General features: G+C 44.3%; 2 protein-coding genes across 4 annotated transcripts in view; both read left to right on the top strand.

Annotated features, from left to right (window-relative positions):
- The window catches only part of adam19a (ADAM metallopeptidase domain 19a), a 43,960-nt gene extending 28,429 nt beyond the window's left edge, over positions 1 to 15,531 (top strand). For all 3 annotated transcript variants that reach the window (XM_061669023.1, XM_061669024.1, XM_061669025.1), the window contains 19 exons: positions 901 to 977; positions 1,754 to 1,928; positions 3,369 to 3,434; positions 3,995 to 4,066; positions 4,127 to 4,293; positions 5,115 to 5,199; positions 5,796 to 5,938; positions 6,014 to 6,191; positions 7,707 to 7,796; positions 8,514 to 8,709; positions 8,961 to 9,069; positions 9,958 to 10,162; positions 11,457 to 11,534; positions 12,656 to 12,764; positions 12,947 to 13,088; positions 13,324 to 13,420; positions 13,499 to 13,714; positions 13,977 to 14,155; positions 14,598 to 15,531. In XM_061669023.1, the coding sequence (XP_061525007.1) occupies positions 901 to 977; positions 1,754 to 1,928; positions 3,369 to 3,434; positions 3,995 to 4,066; positions 4,127 to 4,293; positions 5,115 to 5,199; positions 5,796 to 5,938; positions 6,014 to 6,191; positions 7,707 to 7,796; positions 8,514 to 8,709; positions 8,961 to 9,069; positions 9,958 to 10,162; positions 11,457 to 11,534; positions 12,656 to 12,764; positions 12,947 to 13,088; positions 13,324 to 13,420; positions 13,499 to 13,714; positions 13,977 to 14,155; positions 14,598 to 14,643 (2,430 nt within the window). In that variant the 3' untranslated portion in view covers positions 14,644 to 15,531. The remainder of the gene's footprint in view (positions 1 to 900; positions 978 to 1,753; positions 1,929 to 3,368; positions 3,435 to 3,994; positions 4,067 to 4,126; positions 4,294 to 5,114; positions 5,200 to 5,795; positions 5,939 to 6,013; positions 6,192 to 7,706; positions 7,797 to 8,513; positions 8,710 to 8,960; positions 9,070 to 9,957; positions 10,163 to 11,456; positions 11,535 to 12,655; positions 12,765 to 12,946; positions 13,089 to 13,323; positions 13,421 to 13,498; positions 13,715 to 13,976; positions 14,156 to 14,597) is intronic.
- Positions 15,532 to 16,218: 687 nt separating this feature from the next.
- Positions 16,219 to 20,073, top strand: rwdd (RWD domain containing 4). Its single transcript, XM_061669467.1, has 7 exons — positions 16,219 to 16,411; positions 16,602 to 16,682; positions 17,061 to 17,170; positions 17,238 to 17,388; positions 17,464 to 17,572; positions 17,764 to 17,921; positions 18,039 to 20,073. The coding sequence occupies exons 1-7, from the start codon at positions 16,388 to 16,390 to the stop codon at positions 18,069 to 18,071; spliced, it is 666 nt and encodes a 221-aa protein (XP_061525451.1). The 5' UTR covers positions 16,219 to 16,387; the 3' UTR covers positions 18,072 to 20,073.

Genomic DNA, 20,073 nt, shown 5'->3' with positions numbered 1-20,073 from the left:
TTTTTTTTCCTTCTCCTCCCCATGCTTTTGAATCCATTTTACAGAAAGAAATAAGCGGGTTAAAACAGTCTGCGAAGGTGCATCTCCATTTGGAGGCCACACCTGCTTGTCTGCGCACACGACAGCCCCTGCATTCACATCACCTACTGGCAGTCGACTAATTGCTGGATGTCGCGGGGGAGGGTGGGGCGTTTTTTTTTTTTTTTTTTCGCCCCCCCCCCCCCCCCCCCTCTCTCTTCTGGCTGACAATTAATTTGTATGTTGCTATAACCGAGCTGGAATGAAAGAGCTCATTTCACGCTCTGTTGAACTGACAATTTGGGATGGTTTATAAAAAAAAAAAAAAAAGAAAAAAATCCAACCTGCTTGCTTAATTTAAACCTGGTGGCAATAAAGTCTTCTTTTAACATGAGCAGCTGGTAATAAGGCCAATATGGCTGCTTTTGATACCGTGAACTACTGTGATCCTTTCACGCTTAAACAAGGAGTCGTGGCGGTCTGCTTGCTGTTCATGTATTATGTATAACCGAAAATGTTACGGTTGATTTCAGTAATTTTGGAGCAAAGAAGCCTGTCGTCATTGCTTTATGTTGAGTAAAGCAGCCTGTCATACACATCAAGCAACTACAGTGAAGCCTCGCTATGAGGGACTGGGAGAGCATTGTTGTGTTCGCTCTGACTTTCCCACTGGCAATTTTATGACATTTTTAAATGAAAGATACATACAGGGTGATTGAAAAGTAACACCCTCTTATGAAAGGGCTTGAGACAGTTACTTTAAGATTGTACCACTGTCTAAGGAATTGCCCCTATTTGCAGTTATGTCCTTCGAAGCCAAGCGTTATCTACTTTGAAGGCACTGTGTTCATACAAATACTTTTTCTTTTGTGTTTTCCCCAGGATCACTGTTTCTATCACGGCAATGTAAGAGGACATCCGGATTCCTGGGTGGCCCTCAGCACGTGCTCAGGTGTCAGGTGTGAACAATACTTGCGTATTTCTTTTACAGACATTTACTGCACAGCCGCTGGCTCTTTAGGGTCTAGGACCGTTTCACCGTTGTTAATATTTCAACAAGGACAAGAGATGTGATTCATGTCCCAACTGATATGCATGCAAATTGGCCGGTGTTTCCCTGCACAGGTAATGCATGTGTGAAGATTCTGACTTTTGCAGAAGATCCTAATTAATCCTTCCTGACCTACATTCATCCTTGAAAATGGCTCATTTGATTCTCTTAAGCCAGTGCTTCTCAAACTTGTTACACCGAGTACCACCCCCAAAATATACGTCTCTCCAATTACCACCGTCGTGGCCAACATTAAAGTACAGTTGCGTCATCGGCCCAAGCCTTCGTCAAAAACGAGGCAGAGGTTTTATTCCCGCAGTACATTTAATATTGTTGTTTGCCACTTTTAACCTTATGCACAGTTTGAAAACTGTACTAATGACTCGATTAATATTTACTGCACACAAGTTCAATAAAATTGTCCCCAAATGTACCCGTGAATGTTAACGACTACCACTATATAAATGCTAGTTTAATTAGCCCGTCTATGGCATTTTGCATTATGTGCTTGCATGAAGCAAGCGCACTTTGGTTCTGTGCTTTGATTAAATGCACATGTAATATGTCCCCTGTAAGGTGGCCATTTCGCATATTTGAGAGTTGATAGCAAAGCTTGTAGATTCTTAGGTGTCTCAAATGAGGTGGACCATGTTTGACACGTTTGTCGCGTTACCTTTGCCACAGGGGCCTGATATCTTTGAATTTCAACAACACCTTCTACCTGGAGCCAAAGGTTGGCCACCGCCATTCCTTGCTGCCCGCAGACCAACTGGAATTGAAAGGCGGAGACTGCGGCCAAGGTCATCACAGTGCACTGTCAAATCACATCTCCCGCCTCCTCAGACCACATCATTTAAGGGTGAGTGTAAATAAAAAAAACAACAACAACAACAAACAAACAAATGTATGTGCAGGCATTGCGCCATTAGATTATTACTTGTACTTGAAATACATTTTCCTCGATGGACGCAGATCTTCTCTGTCTTTGTTGGACGTAAACCCTCTTGAATAGCTGTGCTGCAACGATTTGGCGTGTCTTCACAAAGGAAGATGAAATGAACATAGCTTGCTTAGCTGCACTTCTACTAGGTGTCCCTCCGCCATCATTTGTCTTGACTGCTCTGTGTATTTTCTTTCTAATTCATCCCCCCCCCCATATTTATATCATCAGTCACTGTAAAGGGTTCATTCACATCATTAGCTGAAGCCTTCTTAGCGCTCCACTGGGACACCATCCATTTCTTTATCTTCCTCATTCCCCTGGCTCTCCATTTCCCCCGTGCCGACTACCCACGAAGCATCGAGGCTTGGAGTGCAAAAACGACCCCACGTCGGGTCCAGAGGCTTTTGCTTGCTGTTTGCATCCCTCCAAATAAAAAGGACAGTGAACCTCAATTTATCGGGGGAGACGCGTACAAGGAGGTTTAGGGGTTTGTAATTGCCTATAAATACAATAAGATGACAGCAAAGCACTTAAACATTTAAAGGGATTTGTTTAATGACTTATTGTAACAACACAGATGAAGACTGATCAAAAAGCATCAACCCATTGCATATAACATGTACACGATGATGAGCCCACGTTACATAAATGACCGTATTCAGGAGTTCAAGTCTTCTACTAAAACAAACCACTTTCACATGAGGCTCATCAACAGTGTTAATTGGCATACAACTTGCAACAAAACAGGACATCGTAAACGGAGATGAAAAAGCACCATCGATGAAGGGACACAGTGAATTTGTATTGCTTTCACCTGAGCACAAAAACAGAGTTGGATGAGTTTTTCCAGTGAATAACGGAGGAAAGGTTTCCCCCCAAAATTGAGAATGCTCATCCTCGACTGTAAAAACCATAAAAAACAATAGCTTAAAAAAGCTTAATATTGTTCTCAGTCGCTAATTAGCAGGGATGTGAATGACGAACGGCGAGATATTGTGAATCAATGAGTTTTAAACGCAGCAAGGCTTCTGTCTCTTGGCTGTGATTAAGCACTGGGAAGCCTATGATGGAGGGACAGACAGTATGCAGCCGGCTTTGAAGAGGGTCTGCTCGCGGCGCATAGCCATGGCAACCTTTAAAAGGGTTGTTGGGAAACCATCGGGGGCTGCTGAGGCCGCCATGGCAACTGTTACGCCATTTTCACGATTACAAGAAGAAAAAAATAGGAAAAAAAACGGTTTGGAAGCTTTTAAATGACCACATACTGTTACGTCTTTCATCTGTTACTGGCTGTGAAGTTCGCATAAATGGACCTACCCATGCATGAGACCCATATTCCTGTCTCTCTAATTCCAGGTGAAAAGGGACACGTGGGGCACCACCAAGTACATGGAGCTGTACATTGTGGCTGACAACACGTTGGTAAGCGACGCTTATCCGCAGTCCAAAGTGGCGTCTTCCCTCTGAGAACGTCCCGTTTGAAGCCTCGCAAAGATGCGAGATACTGTCGGCAATTGTTCGGCGTCGTCTTGCTCTCGTCATGTCAGAATGTCAAGAGGACGGTTTTAAATAGCAATTCTGATTCAAGCAGGAAACTTATTGGGGGATTCATCGATAAAATCGATGACTCTCCCAGCCTGAACGTTGACTCCATAGTGAAGAAAACACGAGGGTCTGAGGTGCGTAAATTTGCGCGCTGAATGAAGGAAAGTCGAAATGGAAGCAGAATGGGCTTTTGGACTTGACAATAAACTCCGTAAATGAGGCATTCTGTCTTCATAAACGTCACTTTAAGATCCCCGCCTGTTTCATTAAGACTTTTCCTGCAGAAGTGCAGTCCTTGCCCGTAGAATTTATATAATTACGATGATGGACAAGGGGGAAAGTGGTCAACCAGGACTCATTGGGTTACGCTGTGGGACATCTAAACTGTTTTACGTCATTATATCCGCTGACACGTCGCCGTCTTTCCCTTACTGCAGTTCAAACGACAAAATAGAGACTATGAGAAAATCAAGACCAGGATCATGGAAATTGCCAATTATGTGGACAAGGTAAGCTGCACCTTCATCGTGGCGTTTACGGCAAAATCGACCGGGATCCTTCGGTTTCAGTTCTACAGGGCTCTGAACATCCGCGTGCCTCTGATCGGTCTGGAGGTCTGGACCGAGCGGGACCAGTGCATTGTCACAGAAGAGCCCAATGCCACCCTCTGGTCCTTCCTCCAGTGGAGACAGAAGTTGAAGTCACGCAAGAAGCACGACAACGCCCAGTTGCTCACGTGAGTTCTCAAACGTTTTGGGGTCTATTTTTTTGTCTATTTTTGAGAAATAAGTTAAAATGTTCCGAAAATAAATTCATATTTTTTTCAGATTTAAAAAAACAAAAACAAATAAATAAATAAATGTTATGAAAGTAGCCATATTTTTCAATTAAAAAAGTGTAAACTTTATAAAAACATATTTTGTTGCGATAAAAAAGTTGTATGTTTATTGGTTTGTCTGTGTTAAATACTCGAATACTGAATGCAGTAGTTAATGTACCATCGGTTCCTGGTGGTGTACATGCTGGATGCATGACATTGAATACATTTTTGTCTGTGTTGTTACAGACCACAGTAACATTGTAATTGCTTTGCTGCCACCTTGTAGCTTCTGTAGGCAATTACGAACCCTTTTAGGGGAGGGGCATCAATTATTTGTGTATTTTCGCAATGCACAAATAATGCAATGCTCGTGTATTCTGGAGGGGAAAAAAAATGCCCTTTGTTATCGAAAACGAGGAGGAGATTTGCCTCCAGAAAAAAATGTGCCACCCCCCACAGAATACCCCCCCTGGGCGACTGACCATATCGGCAATGTCAGAAACCGCCACTGTTGAGTTGTCATCATTTCCTATTTGAGCTTTTTTTTTTTTTCCAAAGCTATTGGCACAAAGCATAAAAGTTGAGCCAACGCTTGAGTTTGGGAAGGTGAATGGAGGTTGTCAAGGCGTCGTCGTCCTCCTGGCGTCAGCGATCAATGCGCATTCGCTGTGAAGTCACTAAATCAACGGGGAGGAGGTGGCGGTTAAGTGATGTTTACGCACACGCCTCTCTCACAGCGGCGTGATCTTCAAGGGGACAACGATCGGGATGGCACCGCTGGAGGGCATGTGCAGTCTGGAGAACTCCGGAGGGATCAATGTGGTACGTGGGAGCACTTCTTCTCCTCTTTCTGCCTCACTTGTCGACATGAAACCTGCTTATATGACTGCACCTTATTCTGTGTGTATTTTCTTGCACATACGTCATTTTTAATCTCTTTGTGATTCATTTGCCTTTTCAAACCATAACCAGTCAATCGCAGGGCACATAATAGACAAATAGGCATTCACACGCACATTCTTACCTATGGGCAATTTAGTCTTCAATGAATCAAACATGCAAACTCCATACAGGAAGGCCCCAGCTGAGATTCAAACTCCAAAGCTCAGAAGTCTAAGGCAGATGTGCGAACTACTAGCCCACCGGGCTGGCAATATTTTGTCCAGTGATACGAAACACCTGCGAGTCGATGCGAGATGTTGAGAAATGGAGGGAACACATTTGTAGCTCCAGGTTCAGCTGGGAATTGTTCCCTTGCATAGTCAGTAATGAGCATGTGGATGTGACAGGACCCAGCCGGAGAGATCAGTAGCGTTTCCGAGCTTGATGAGCTTCTAATTTGCTGGCCATCATCTTGTGGGCAACCGCGCCGTGACGAATCGGAATCCAAATTGCCTGTGTCTGTTTGGACCGTCCAGGACCACTCCGAGCTCTCCATCGGGGCCGCGGCCACGATGGCCCACGAGATCGGCCACAACTTCGGGATGAGTCACGACCACGACGGCTGCTGCGTGGAGGCTACGGCCGACCAGGGCGGCTGCGTCATGGCCGCCGCTACCGGGTGAGGCGCGCGTTCCGACCCGGGGGGCCGCTCGCTTGCGCTCCCCGTGACCGACTGTCCGCGACTTCCTCCCAGGCATCCGTTTCCGAGGGTGTTCAGCCAGTGCAGCAAGCGTGACCTCGACAGCTACTTCCAGAAGGGAGGGGGCATGTGTCTCTACAATATGCCCAACATGAAGGACCTCGTGGGGGGCAAAAGGTGCGGCAACGGCTTCGTGGAGGACGGAGAAGAGTGCGACTGTGGTGAACCCGATGTGAGCATGCTGCTGTTTTTTTTTTTTTTTTTTTTTTTTTAACCTTTCTGACAAATTTCCGCGAATATGCGAGGGTTGGCTGATCAGTGTTGATCTGATGACCCCATTTATGAACATGAAGACATGGAAACAGAACCAAATCAGAATGACCATCTATATTGGTTAAGAGTACACGTAGTCGACCACGAAGGTGACAAAAGTGCTCACTGGCAAATGTAGACGTACTAATACTGAAGTAAAAGTACAAAAGTACATACTCTGAAATGTACTTAAATACAAAAGTACAACTTTTTGTGCTGTCAGTTATATACAAACACGCATTTCGATAACTTGGCACATTGCTTTGTGCAATGATAATTGAATCATTGTCACGGCACACGACCGCATCCTGTTGTTGTTGTCATCGCCCATAATCCCCTCTCCGTTCTGTCATGCCAGGATAATATTCCCCCTCTTTCTCCCCCGTGTTTGAATCAACTCTATTTGTTTGGAGAAGCAGAGCGGCGGCGCTACAGAGGGGGCCATGGCAACAGGAGATGCTCTGTGTTTGTGTGTGTGCAGCGTGACACAAGAGCAGCAGTGTGTCGCACCTCTGCGTTTTTATTTTTATACTCTGCACCCACCCCTCGCTCCTCCTCGCCAACATTTTGTGAGTTTTTGACTTGTCTGTCATCCTCTTAAATCCTCTTGCCGCAGAATTGACACTGCATCGTGTCTCCAGCTTCGAAATAACATCATAGAAATAAAGCCCAAAAAGTGGGGATTTCGTTGCTACTTTTCAATATAATCTCCCTTTTTCTCAACACCGACTGTCCATCGGTGAAGAAGGGAATGTATGCCAGCCTCGTAAAATTCAGTACCGATAGGCTTCGCTTTTAATTTTATATATATATATATTTTTTTTACATCTTGCTAAACTTGTTCCTCATCAGGGAAGTGCCGAGCCCTAAATCCTTCTTTTAAAGATCCAAAAGGACAATAATCTGATGGTGCCAGATCAGATCAGTGTGGGGAACGGGGGTTATGGTTGTCCAGCAAAAGGAACTGATGATTTCACGAGCTCCTGTGCTTGTCACGGAAGTCACTCAAAGCAGGTTCTTGGTCTTGGCCTTTGGTCCTGCACACCCACTTTTTGACTGTTCTGTAGCCTATTGCAGCTTTCCCAAACATGTTTTGCAACCATATGAAACAGTTTCATGGTGGTTCCCCTTCCAAAGCAAGAAATTCAATTACAGCTCTCTGCTTCTGATGGGCATCCAACTACAAAGTCATATCCAAAATGGCTGACAGGAAGAGAACAGGCTTCAAGAAAAATTTTAAGCCACTAACATGAACATTTCTGGGGAGAAATAATAATTATATAGTAGGTTAAATTAGAATGGGCTCATTACTTTTTACCTTCCCCTCGTAAAACATTTAAAAAAAAAAAAAAATGGAAGTGGGGCGGACATAAATGAAAAAATATGATAACATATGATGAAGATGAATCATAAGTTGACCCTTGTTTGCTTGCAGGAGTGCACCAATGACTGTTGCCATGCCAATAATTGCACCCTGAAGGAAGAGGCTCAGTGTGCCCATGGAGTGTGCTGTCAAGGTTGTAAGGTAATGCAAACACACACGCACGCATGCACACACAGTTCATTGTGAGCCTTCATGTCCGTGTCAGCCGCGTAGCCTCCCACCGCAGCTCGCAAGTGTCGTCTTCAAACGGTGCTTCTTCAAACTCTCTTCTCTTTCTTCAAATGCAGAAATTCTGATATTCCGTGACAGTATGAAACGAGCTCAGTCAACTTTTCACCTGACAGAAGTGACAAAAATGCTGAACTTTTTCCTCTCTCATAGTGCTGGGTGACAAGCCTGAAAGTAGAATTTCGATTTCCAATTTTAATCAATTTTGATCAAAATGACAATGACATTATTCAAAACGAGTTTTGCTTTTTGTTTGGTTTTTCTCTTTTTTTTTTTTTTCCAAGCATTATTATTATTATTTCCTCTTGGAAATAATTTGTCAAAACATAACTAGGTAAACACAATCCTGAATAAATGAATATTTTAAATGTTCAACAATGACCATCAAACCGCATGGCTTGCCTGGTGCGTATGTCTGTAACGTCGTTGTACAGGTTTTTGCACTTACCTCGGATCAAATTTATTTTTTTTAGTTTTTGCTAACGTATAAATGGGCATCAAATATTTGGCAAATAAAAAAAATTTCATATCAGCGATGTCGCCATGGGAACACTGCATTCGCATACAAGCAATTCAACAGTCAATTTTCCACAACGTTAAATCCCCACAATGTTCTGCTTCCCGTGCCAGTTGAAACAAGCAGGCACCATGTGCCGGAGCCCGGCCGGGGCCTGCGACCTGCCCGAGTACTGCACGGGCGCGTCGCAGTACTGCCCCGCCAATGTATACCTGCTGGACGGCTCTTCCTGCCGGTACGGACGGGCCTACTGCTATAACGGCATGTGTCTGACTCATCAACAGCAGTGCTTGCAGCTGTGGGGCTCCGGTAAGGACAAGACCACGACAACTCATTTTTTGAACATTTTGGGTCTTCTTCTTGACTCTTTGACACCATTTGTGCAAATGCACGACTCCTGTCAGTTGTGAAGCATGTGTGTATTCATTTATTATTTTGTATTTGTTTCCCTTTTGTCACAGTTTAGAAAAACATTTCCCCTTTGTATTTACGTATGTGTTTGGTTGCAGTAAAAAGGTGGAAGCGGGTTGTGCAATTATGGGCCACGCTGTGTTTTCCAGGCGCCCGTCCGGCCCACGACGTCTGTTTCGAAGACGTCAACGCCGCGGGGAACGCTTTCGGGAACTGCGGGAAAGATGAGCGCGGCAACTATGTCAAGTGTGCAAAAAGGTGATTATGAGACCCTGAGCAACATCACTTCACGACGTCGGCGCTGGGAACGAGCTGCGGATGGCCAACACGAAAGGGAATTAGTGGATCAGATGCAGTGAAGTGAACCCATACATTAACATAATCCTATCCCAATGTTAAGGATAAGAAAATGGGCCAATTTATGTACAACAACTGTTAGATTCTTCAATGTTTTGTGTCCAAAAATCCCACAGTTGATTGTCCACACTGGAGATGATTGATGAGCATCAGGTTTTTTTTCCCCCCATCCCTCCATCCTAACACACTGAGGCCTCACAGAGACCGTTTCCATGGCACGCTGCTCCGACTAATTAATGGATCCAAATGAGCAATTTAGTTATGTTAATGAACCTGCGGATTAAGGAAGTTGATTGCTGCACTGCCCGAAACAATTATGTGGCCCCACAGGACTCATTAGACGACGTTGCGGTCACAGTGAAGCTGATTAGAGGATATGTAAATGCAATATCTCCCCTGTTAGAATCTGACTAATCTTTGCATTAGTCACTGAAACAACTCTCTGCTTCATCATCCTGTAATTGTCATCATTCCGCCCCCCCCCCCTTCAGACGGCGTGTGTGAGTTTGTGTTTTAATTTGCATATCAATGAGGAAGAAGTTACAAATAACTTAAACTACCTGGAAAAAGGCCACAGTTGATTTTCGGGCTAGGCGATAAATCGATTTTATCGATTAATTCAAGATTTTTGCTCAGTGCAGTTTTTTTAATCACACAAGAGGGATGAAAACAAATATCAAGACTTGTTTTCAGTAGTGTAATTTAAGGGAAGAGTGGTGACGATTAAAATGGGAAATTGGAAACAATTTTGCCCTCGTTGATGCCATGCGTTTTGTTTTTTTTGTCCAGTGACGCCAAATGCGGTAAGATCCAGTGCCAGAGCGCTGCCAAAAAGCCCAAAGGCACCAACGCCGTATCGATCGACACTACCATCAAGACGGGAGGCATCGAGGTCAAGTGTCGCGGCACGTATGTCTACAGCACGCAGGACGGCCAGGGCGACCTGCCTGACCCCGGTTTGGTCATGACGGGCACCAAGTGTGGAGAGGGCAAGGTGAAGTACAGCTCACTCGGCATCCACTTGTCACACTTTGGTTGGACTCACTCGGTTTTGGAGGGCACGGGTCTGTGCCGTGCGTCTCTTGTTATCATGACGACCGAAACATACATTTTCCCCACTTTGTTGCTATATTTAGCGCTTTTTCCCGAACCCGTCCTGAGACTATTTATCAAAAAAGCAACTAACAACAAATCTAACATCTTTTTGTGATGTTATTGGAGAAAAAAACTTTTTTTTTTTTTTAATGAGTGCATCTGTGTATCTCTTAGTCAAAAACAAAAAAATATATATCATAAAATGGGTCATCGGAAAGTCTTAATGATTGTAGGACTTTTTTCACAGGCTCCTTTCAGTGTATTCAGTCACTCCAGAGCGCCACCTATTTGTATACAAGGCATTAAAAAGTCAATTTTCCATGAAAAGGGCAATTTTTAAGCAACAAGTTTGCAAAAGAATGACCTTCCAACCACATATTCTGTCCGTCTGCAATACTTTTGTGCACACCGCACCGCACCGCCTGAATGGTGGCGCACCATGAGCAATAAATATGTATTATAAATAAGAAAAAGCACCAACTAGAGCCTGCCAGACAGTCATAATCAAATGCACTCATACAGCACCATCATACAGTAAATTCACAATTAATGCCACTTCACATAAGTGCTTCACTTCTTCTATACAGTATGTGACATTAGTTGTGGGAGACTAGCTTTATTTAAGTCCATGGGTTTTTTTTGTACACTGCTAGAAAGTGCATCCATACAAACAGTCCCAAACCAACCAGGTTAATCCTATAATTGGACTGGTAATTAAAGCACAATACTGGTTTGCATGAGATGTTTAAAAATAAAAATAAATAAATAAAAGCCCCTCAAAAGCACAAACAAATGAGGGGAAAAAAAATAGAAATTAATACTGCATCGGTGTGAAGAAAAAATTCTGACAGCAAACTCGTATTAATGGTGCCCTGGGCTCTTTTTTTTTTTTTTTTCTTTTTTTTTAAACCATCTCAATAATCCACTGTGAAATTCAAAGTAAAATAGCTTTTCATTGCTTCTCTCTCTGATCTCACGAATGACAATGTTATGTTTGTTCAGGCCGTCTTACCAATTTCTTTTAATGTGATCATTATTTTTGTACTGTAAAATGAAAGAGCAAAATGCAAATGAATTTGTTTGTGCGTGCGTGTGTGTGTGTGTGTGTGTGTGTGTGTGTGTGTGGCGGAAAGATTGTGACTGATAGTTTGTATGTTTGTGTGTGATCTTGCTCGCTTGTGTTGTTGTCGCAGGTGTGCCGGGACCGCCGATGTCAAAACGCGTCTTTTAGCGAGCTGGAGACTTGCATCTCGCGCTGCCACGACAACGGGGTGAGGACACAAAAGCTGATCTCGCTGTCCAACTGTGCGTACAATAGAAAAAAAGCAACAACAAAAAAAAAAAAACAATGTCTGAAATACGACATCCCTCAAGGTGAAGATTTATTGGAGCAGCAGAAGCAAGCCTGAGGCAGATAAGGAGACATTATGCAAGATTCATTAGTCCATAAACCTCTTGGCAGGTCAGCTGGCTTTTTGCTGATAATGAAACCAGCAGCTGAAAATGTCCAAATAGGCCACCATTCCAATTCAGTGCCGCTCTGTTATTAAGTCATCCAATATTGGGTTAGGCCATGCTCGCGCGTGTGTTTACATGTTGTAAAATTCATGAGGATGTAATCCAGACTCTCGCACCTGCCCCTGAGGCTTACGGGGTCGTCGCCGCTGATGCGCCAGCGAGCTCGTGCCGAGGGAGGCGCCTCGGGGTGGACGAGTGGTGAGCACGGCCGCCTCAGAGTTTTGAGGTTCTCGGTTTGAAGTTGTCTGGCTTCCTCCCACATTCTAAAAACATGTTAAGTTCATTGAAGACTCTGAATTGAAAATACTGTGAATTGTAGAAAATCAAGCTAAACGTTGCTCTTTACTTGCCTTTGTTCCTGTCCTTATCATTACCAGTGTGTGCATTTGCTGAACGTCTTGGTACTTGTGAATTTATTTCACAAAACTCTTGACTGCCTGCGTCTTGTGTGTTAAACAGTGGCATTTCGTTCATGGTCACTGAATCACTAAGTCACTTGACTTTCCAAATGCTTCAGCGGAAATTACTTTATAAGTTTTCTTTTTTTTTTTTTTTTTTTGCAAAGTCAAAGAGCCTGTTTGTCCTATGCGAGTCATGGCTGTCACATTGTAGTCAAATTGTCAAGAATGCTAACTCTACTACAGAAGTGCAGGTGACTCCACTACATTAATCAATTTCAAAAAAATCTGTAGTGAGGGACGAATAGGACGGATAAATAGACAGTGCTGGTGTCAAATTACTCGACACATCAGGCAGGAGTTGAGCTTACACAGATGCCGGTCTTCTTAACTTTTATCACATGGAAAAGTCCAGATGGTTTTCTTTTCACGCTTTGACTTTGCGTGACTTTAACTGTCGGCTGTGCCCACCGCAGGTGTGTAACAGCAATGGAAACTGCCACTGTCATCGAGGTTGGGCGCCCCCTTTCTGCGAGAAGCCGGGACTCGGAGGCAGTGTGGACAGTGGGCCTGTGCAGTACGATAGTGAGTACACACACGCACACAAATGTGAGTCTGAGCTGGGACATATTACGGAAAATTGGCTTTAATTTTACTAAGACACCTTGGCACTGTTTTGCAAAAAAACAAAAAAAGCCTCCTCTCAGGATGTAATTGTTGTCTTGTTTCGAAAGATGACGTGCAAATTTCTCCTGCGGTGTCTGCAGGTCAGGCGGGCTTGGTGGCGGGCCTTTTGTTCGCCTTCCTGGTGGTCCTGCCCACCGCGCTGCTGCTCTTCTACTGCTACTGGATCAAGACTTCCTACTTCCACAAGTGGCTGGCGCAGAGAGAGAAGAACAAGAGCAACAAGTAGCGTACCGATTAACTAACTCAGGATTAGTCTATTTATGGTCTTCAATAACTCTCGCTTATGTCTTGCTTGAGACTGGAGCAGCTCGTCTTAAACTGTGTGTGTGAGTGTGTGATGAACGGCTTCCAAATACAGTACAATATAGCCACATTTGGGCCAAATAGCTTGTTTTGCGGTTTGGTTTCAATTATATTTGACAGCGGCGGTAATGCTTTGGTGCCCTCTTGTGGCCAGGACGGAGACAGAGAAAGCCAAGAAGAACGGCCACCTGAATCCTGCCTTTCACCTGAAGGTTGTCGGACCAATCGGCAAAGCCAGCAGCCACAAGGGGGTGAGTTCAAGGGGCGTTCAATGAATTCAGTGGAAAACCCTGGGTTCATGTTTTGTTTTGTTTGTTTTCTTCCACCAGCTTTCTGCCACTAGCAAAGAGGTTCTTCCTCTCCGACCAGACCCGGCCCCGGGTGGCACTCAGCCGGTCAACATCGTGCGGCCCCTGCGGCCCGCCCCTTTCACTCGGGACGTCAAGAGGGCCCGCCCTCCTCTCCCGGCGGCCCCCCGGAAATCCCCGCAGCGACTGAGCCCGCCCAAGAAGCCCCTGCCCCTCAACCCGATGCGATCGCCACTGGTGAGGCTATCTAATTCACCCCCCCCCCCAAAAAAAAAAAAATAATTACATTGTGGAATGGTATGGAAATGACATTAATCCGTTCAAGCACCCCCCCCACCCCCCCAAAAAAAAAAAAAAAAAACATCTGCGAGGTAAGCACCTGAGCTGATGGTGGCCAGATGTTGTGACGTTCACACTCATATGGGGCACTCATATTGCAAGGTACCGCTATATAAACAACAAATGCATGTCTTTTTTTTTTTTTTATATATATATTCAGCCCAGACCGTCGCCCTTGGCTCCACAGAGGCCCCTACCCCTCAGTCCCGCCAGAGGAGCCTCCCCAGTCCGGGTGTTCTCCTCAAAACCGTCGCCAAGCCTGCTGGTCATGATGCCCCCGGCAGGTGGACGCAAGCCCGTGGGCAGGGTCTCAGGCGTCCCCCCTCTCAGAGCACTCAGGTGGGTACTCTTTCACCTGTAGCGGATGGGCCGAGAATGTTTCCCCCGCATTGAACGGGGGATGTTTAAAGAGCGTGGAAGGGGTAGAACGCTTTAAAAATAATAATAATAATAAATTGTGCGTGTGTGTGTGTGTGTAACTGAGGGTGTGTGTTAGAGAAAAGTGTGTGTGTGATAGTGTGAGTGACGGCGTGAGTCTGTGTGTTTTGTGTTAGTGTCTGATTGTGAGCGAAAGAATATGTGTGATAAATGCAGATTCACTGTCTACATGTAAATGAGGTGGTCGTGGAAGAGCATTTAACTGTTGTTGCCTGTCACTGTACGTCGCTGGCATAGATAGACGAACAAAGTTATTTGCAGCGCAGATGGATCCTTTCCCCCCTGCACAGTGGTTGTGAATCCCAGATTTAAGAGATGCTGTTTCCTTTGTTGTCTCCTGCAGACCGGTCCCGGGTGCCAAGGCGAAGGCGGCCTCGCCTCCATCGTGAACGCAGCCTTCCTCTTCTCCCTCGAAGCCTTTTTCTTTTCTTTTATTTTTTTTGCACTAAAGGAAGGTCGCTATGTCGGTAGACCACCGAGCGGTCCCGGCGCGCTCGTTCGAGAGCGAGCCGCTGGAAACTTTTCGCCACATTTGACGCGGTTTTGCACGGAGGCCTCGCAGACCGAGACGGAGCGTCACCGCATTTTATGTTTTGCCAAAATGGGTTATTTTAACGTCACTTTTAATTACTCTTTGTGTACGAAAAACTGTTGTCCTGTTTACAATTTGTCTGGGATTTGTGTTCTGTGCCAAAGAGGTCTCTTCATGCCTGGGAGGGGGTGTCCACAATTGCTTGAAAATCTTTACCGCAAGTCCACTGCTTGATGGCGAGCCGTTTGAGCATTTTTTTTTTCCATATCCATAATATCCAGTTTAAGGTCCATGTAACTACTAGTAAGTTCTTTGTCCTCACTAGTAACAAATGTAACTAGTGAGGCAAAACTGCACGAGTTGCCCTACCAGTATTCCAAAGTTGTCCTACTAGTGAGGACAAAGAGAGTACTAGTACGTGGATATCGAAGAAATGCTCACACGGCTTGCCACATTTGTCATATTGTTTATATATTATATTGTTGTTATACATTTTTTTTTTATACTGTTTGGGATCAGGAATTTGCGAATGTCCAGTTCCACGCAGTTCAGTCGCGTGGCTCGGTGTGCGACTGGTTTAAAGTGTGTCACTCTTGAGACAGAAGACGAAGAATTAGCCTGAGCTGCTTCTTTTCAACCTGTTTACATGTCGACGGAGTACTTGATGGACCACCCCAGCCCCCCTCCGTGTCTCTTGCTTTGTGTCACCACTTTTGAAATGTTCCATAAACTATTTTTTAGAAAACTGTCATCACTCTGCCTCGTGCTCCTTTGCAAAACAACGAGTTCCTTACAAATGGATCTTTTCTAATATCGCAAATCCCTTGGAGCTAAAAGAATTTATTGTCGGTCATAGAGCCCGGAAAAAAAAATCCTCTGCGTTTCTCAGGAGAGGCTGGAGTACAGTGAGCAAAATACGGATTTATATAACCCACTATGATGTCATTTTGGACAATCCACTTTTCGCCGATTGAGTCATTCCTGTGTGGGCTGATTTCTAATCGTGTCAAACACTGACCATATTTGGCCAATCTGTCAGAGTTTTCTTCCAAAGTTATGACATTTTATGTTACAGATTCATCCCTTTCCTTTCCATCAGTCCATAAACTCATCGATACGTTTAGTAACGTTTCACAAAAACGTGGCTCTTGAAATGCCCAAATCGTACACGAATGTGACAAAAGTGGGGGTGTTGGAAACTTTTTCTGGAAAAAGTGGTTCTTGAATTTATAATTTGATACTGAATGCCCCTCAAAAAATCCAGAAAGGAAGTTTTTAACCATAACAAAATAAAATGTTATTTATTATAAGCAGTAAATAAAATGTTATAGTGTAGTCTTTATGACTTGCATGGTTTAACTATTTAGAATTACAGTCCTTGCTACTCCTGTCCATTGGGTGGCGGTAAATGCGCGTTGAACTGGATTAACAACCGTCGATGTGCAAGAAGAGGATTGCTCCATTGCGCATGCGTGGAAATGTCACGTTAGCTTGCCGCACAACATTTGCTGCACTCTCGCCTTTTAACGACCCACATGGCTTCCTTACGGTGAGGCATTAGCTCCGGAGAGAGTACGCCACGGCCAAACGACAGCGAAATAATGACAGCGAATGAGGATCAAGAGGTAGGGCATGAACGGACGATAATGTTGTTAGCAGCGAAATGCTAACACGCGAACGTTACTGTGCGGAAACTGCTGGAATCAGTTTTTTTTTTTTTTAATATATATTTGGGTTTTTTTTCGGGGGGGGGGGGGGGGTTGAAATAAGTACACAGCTGTACTGTGGCAGTCTGAATATTCCGCTTGTTTTTAGATGGAGTTGGAGGCTCTTCGCTCCATCTACGAGGGCGACGAGTGTTTTAAAGAACTGAGTCCGGTTTCCTTTCAATTACGGGTGAGTACATATTCTTTTGATTGTGGCATAAAACAGAAGAGCAGCAATCATGTCACGTTGGATTTTTAAACAAATACATCAACGGATAGGAGACCGACACAACCCCAATGTGTAACAAACCCCTTTACTGGGGAAATTGTGAGTGTTTCCACATTTTTGTCGCATCTGCGGGTTGTGAGCGTCAAAGCCTTCGGCTGGGAAAATCACTCAACACTCCTTACGTGCAACAAAAAACTGTTTCAACTTTTGGCTGCCGCTGAACGTTTGGTTGAAAAGTCCATACCTTTCACGGCCAAAGATTTCCACAGGTGCTGGCAAAACTGGGGGTGTTCAAACCTTTGGAACTGCTTGTTGGTATTAAAATCAATATGTCAACAGATAGGAAACCTGCAGGACTCTAAAGCATTCATCTTGGACATTGCGTGGCCAGAGACGTACCCCGAGACCGGTCCCCAAATCTCCCTGGATGGCTTTTTTAACAACCGAATGTAAGTTGCCCAAGCAGCCAAATTTTCGGTTTAAAAAAATAAAATAATAAAAATGACTCTCCCTCAGCGCTATGGAAACCAAGCAGCTCATCCTGTCCAAGCTGGAGGAACAAGTGGAGACGAATCTGGGCGACGCAATGACGTACACCCTGTTCGAGTGGGCCAAGGAGAACCAAGAAGCCCTGATGGAGAACCACCGACCCGTGGTCACCGCCGTGGTTCGTTTAAAGTTAGTTGTAGCGGGTCGGAAGTGTATGCTTTGGCACTGACCGCTCCCTTCCCACCGTCGTCAGACTTTAACGTCCAGCGGCGAAGCGACGCCGAATTCCACAGAAGCCAAAAAGAAGGAGAGGAAGGAGCAGCTCACCAAAGCGCAGAAGAGGAGGCTCATCAATCGGACAGGTGGGGCGCAATTCCAGGACTTTGGGTCAGAGACGTACAGTGGGCGGAAATAATGAATTGATGCCCTGCAGTGGGCGGAAATAATGAATTGATGCCCTGCTGAACTAAAGTGGCGCAACCTTAAAAATTCACCTCAGGATCAAATATTTATTTCCCTCAAATCTTTAAGTTGGTTTTGATCCCGCTTTCAGATAACAAAGGGGAGCTGCCAAGAGGTTGGAACTGGATTGACGTCATTAAAGTACGTACAATTCCAATGTTCATTCATGTGATTTTAAACATGAAGTGCAATTCATTTTTTTGTCTCATCTTGTTTTTTTCCCCCGTTGTTACGACGAACATCCAGCATGTAAGTAGCAAAAAACATCAGAATGCAATCTTCAGCAAAAAAAAAACAAAAATACAATATTTACCAGTCACTTTAGTTGTTTCATTGTCGTTTTTTCTTCTACGTTTTGTGTTGCAGCTGAGTAAAACGGGAGGCAAAGAGGACGATTAGGCCGCAGAGCTGCCGCGTCGCTGCCGTTTTGAATTAGAGCGCGACGGCTTTGCATTCACCTTGGCCGCTGCCGACCTCCAGAAAAGTGGAATCCAGGGCAACCAAAAGGGAGGCAAAACATTTCAGTGCAATGTGTTCAGTGTTTCATCAGGGTTCCTTGAAAACATCCTCAAAAGCCAAGAAAAGGGTCTGCTCTGTTATAAAAGTATCCACTCTCACTGCTTGGAACCTTGAAGGAGTTGCCTTACAAATGGATTGTTTGTAGTATCATGAGACTCACTGGCAAACAATTCCATCAAATTTGACTTCACTATTTTCTTATTTCTGTTTGACCGTATTTTTTTTTTTAGTCTCTTCAAATAAAACCCAATTTGGAGGGACTTTTTCCTGAGATGTGGCTTTATCATAAATTTTTCTTTGATTGGTGTGTGTGTGTGTGATATTGAAGGTGTAGAATACCCGCCCATTGTGCAACAATAGGGGGAATGTTTGGTGAAAATAATGGGGTAGCTTCTTGTGCAATAGTGGCAAAACAAACATAAGTATGAAACCCCTTTGCAGAGAAAACTGAGGGTGTTGAAAACGGTCACTGGGCAAAGTCTGGGTCTACCATAGTTAGGAAGAAATGTGGGTGTTGAAAAGTTTCTCCTGAAAATTTTCTTTTTTTGTGGGAAAAGTGTGGCTGTCAAAACAACCACATCCACCGTGGGTTGCGATGAAAAGTATGGTTGTCAAAACCTTTCACCAAGTGACGCGTGTTGAAACAACCACTTACCCCCAGGCTACGGCAAAGTGCGGGTGTTTTAATACCCACATCCCCTGCCGATGTAGCAAAAACACACCCAAGGTTCAACACTGGTAAACATGCCAATGTCCTTACTTGAGTCAACTCATCAGCAAAGCTAAGAAAACAACTTTAATGTATGAAATTCTGTTTTTATTGTAATGAGTGCATAAATATGTGGTACTTTACATCAGTATAATCAGCGGACTGTCAATTATAGTCCTTGTTAACGTTAAAATCCTCCACTAAAACTGAGGGGATCTTTCCTTAAGGTCTGCTACTGCTTTGACTTTGGTTTATCTACGGAGTCTGGGGAAGCTCTTTCAGGGACGTAATCATTGACGACGTCCAAGAGACCCCTTTTAAGAGATTTTTCTAACCTTTTGGAAAACTCCTTTTTAAACATGTTCTCAAAGAAGCTATGGATATCATGGACGTCCTCCACTGACTGTGTGGATTCGGTCCTTGTGCACTGTTCCTCCGCACTGTCACTCGGCGGTAACTCGACTGATATGATGGATGAGGCAACAGAGGCCGCTGGCCCTTCGTCTGAGACATTTTCATGTAGAGGTCTCTCTCCTTTTCTGTCGCCGTTCGTTTTCACCCTCTTGCTCTTTCTCCGGCCATAGTGAGTCTTCCACATTGATGTGACTTTTTTGAAAATGGGCCTAATAATAGCTGGTTTGCCTCCAATACAGTCTAGGATGGCACTGGGACAGTGCTCCAGAATTGGTTGTATCTTCCTTGGACGCCTTATTTTCCACCTCTTCCAAAGGGATATCCTGGATTGAAGTTCTACCGGTGGTGTCTTATCAAGGTCTGTTGTTGCTCCGGATGAAAGTTCTTGCTCTGACAATTTTATATCAATCCCTACCACTGACTTCCTGGATATCGTATCTTTGGACAATTTAAGATCAACTTCTCCCACTACTTTTGATGAAGACCTCTTTGATCTCCTGTCTTCTGACAATTTAGAGGCATCGATTGTTGTCCTAGACGAAGACCATGATATCCTGTCCTCTGACAATTTAGAGACAACAACTCCTGCTTTTGATGAAGACCTCCTTGAGATCCTCTCTTCGGACAATTTATAGACATGTAGTGCCTCTTTGGATGAAGACTTCCTTGATACCCTGCCTTCTGACAATTTATGAGCATCTATCGCTGCTTTCAGTGAAGACCTCTTTGATACCCTGTCTTCGGACAATTTATGAACAA

Source organism: Phycodurus eques, chromosome 23 (assembly GCF_024500275.1).
Source record: "Phycodurus eques isolate BA_2022a chromosome 23, UOR_Pequ_1.1, whole genome shotgun sequence".
NCBI classification, from domain to species: Eukaryota; Metazoa; Chordata; class Actinopteri; order Syngnathiformes; family Syngnathidae; genus Phycodurus; species Phycodurus eques.
The sequence above is the reverse complement of the archived record's forward strand: the minus strand, read 5'-3'. Positions and strand labels throughout refer to the sequence as shown.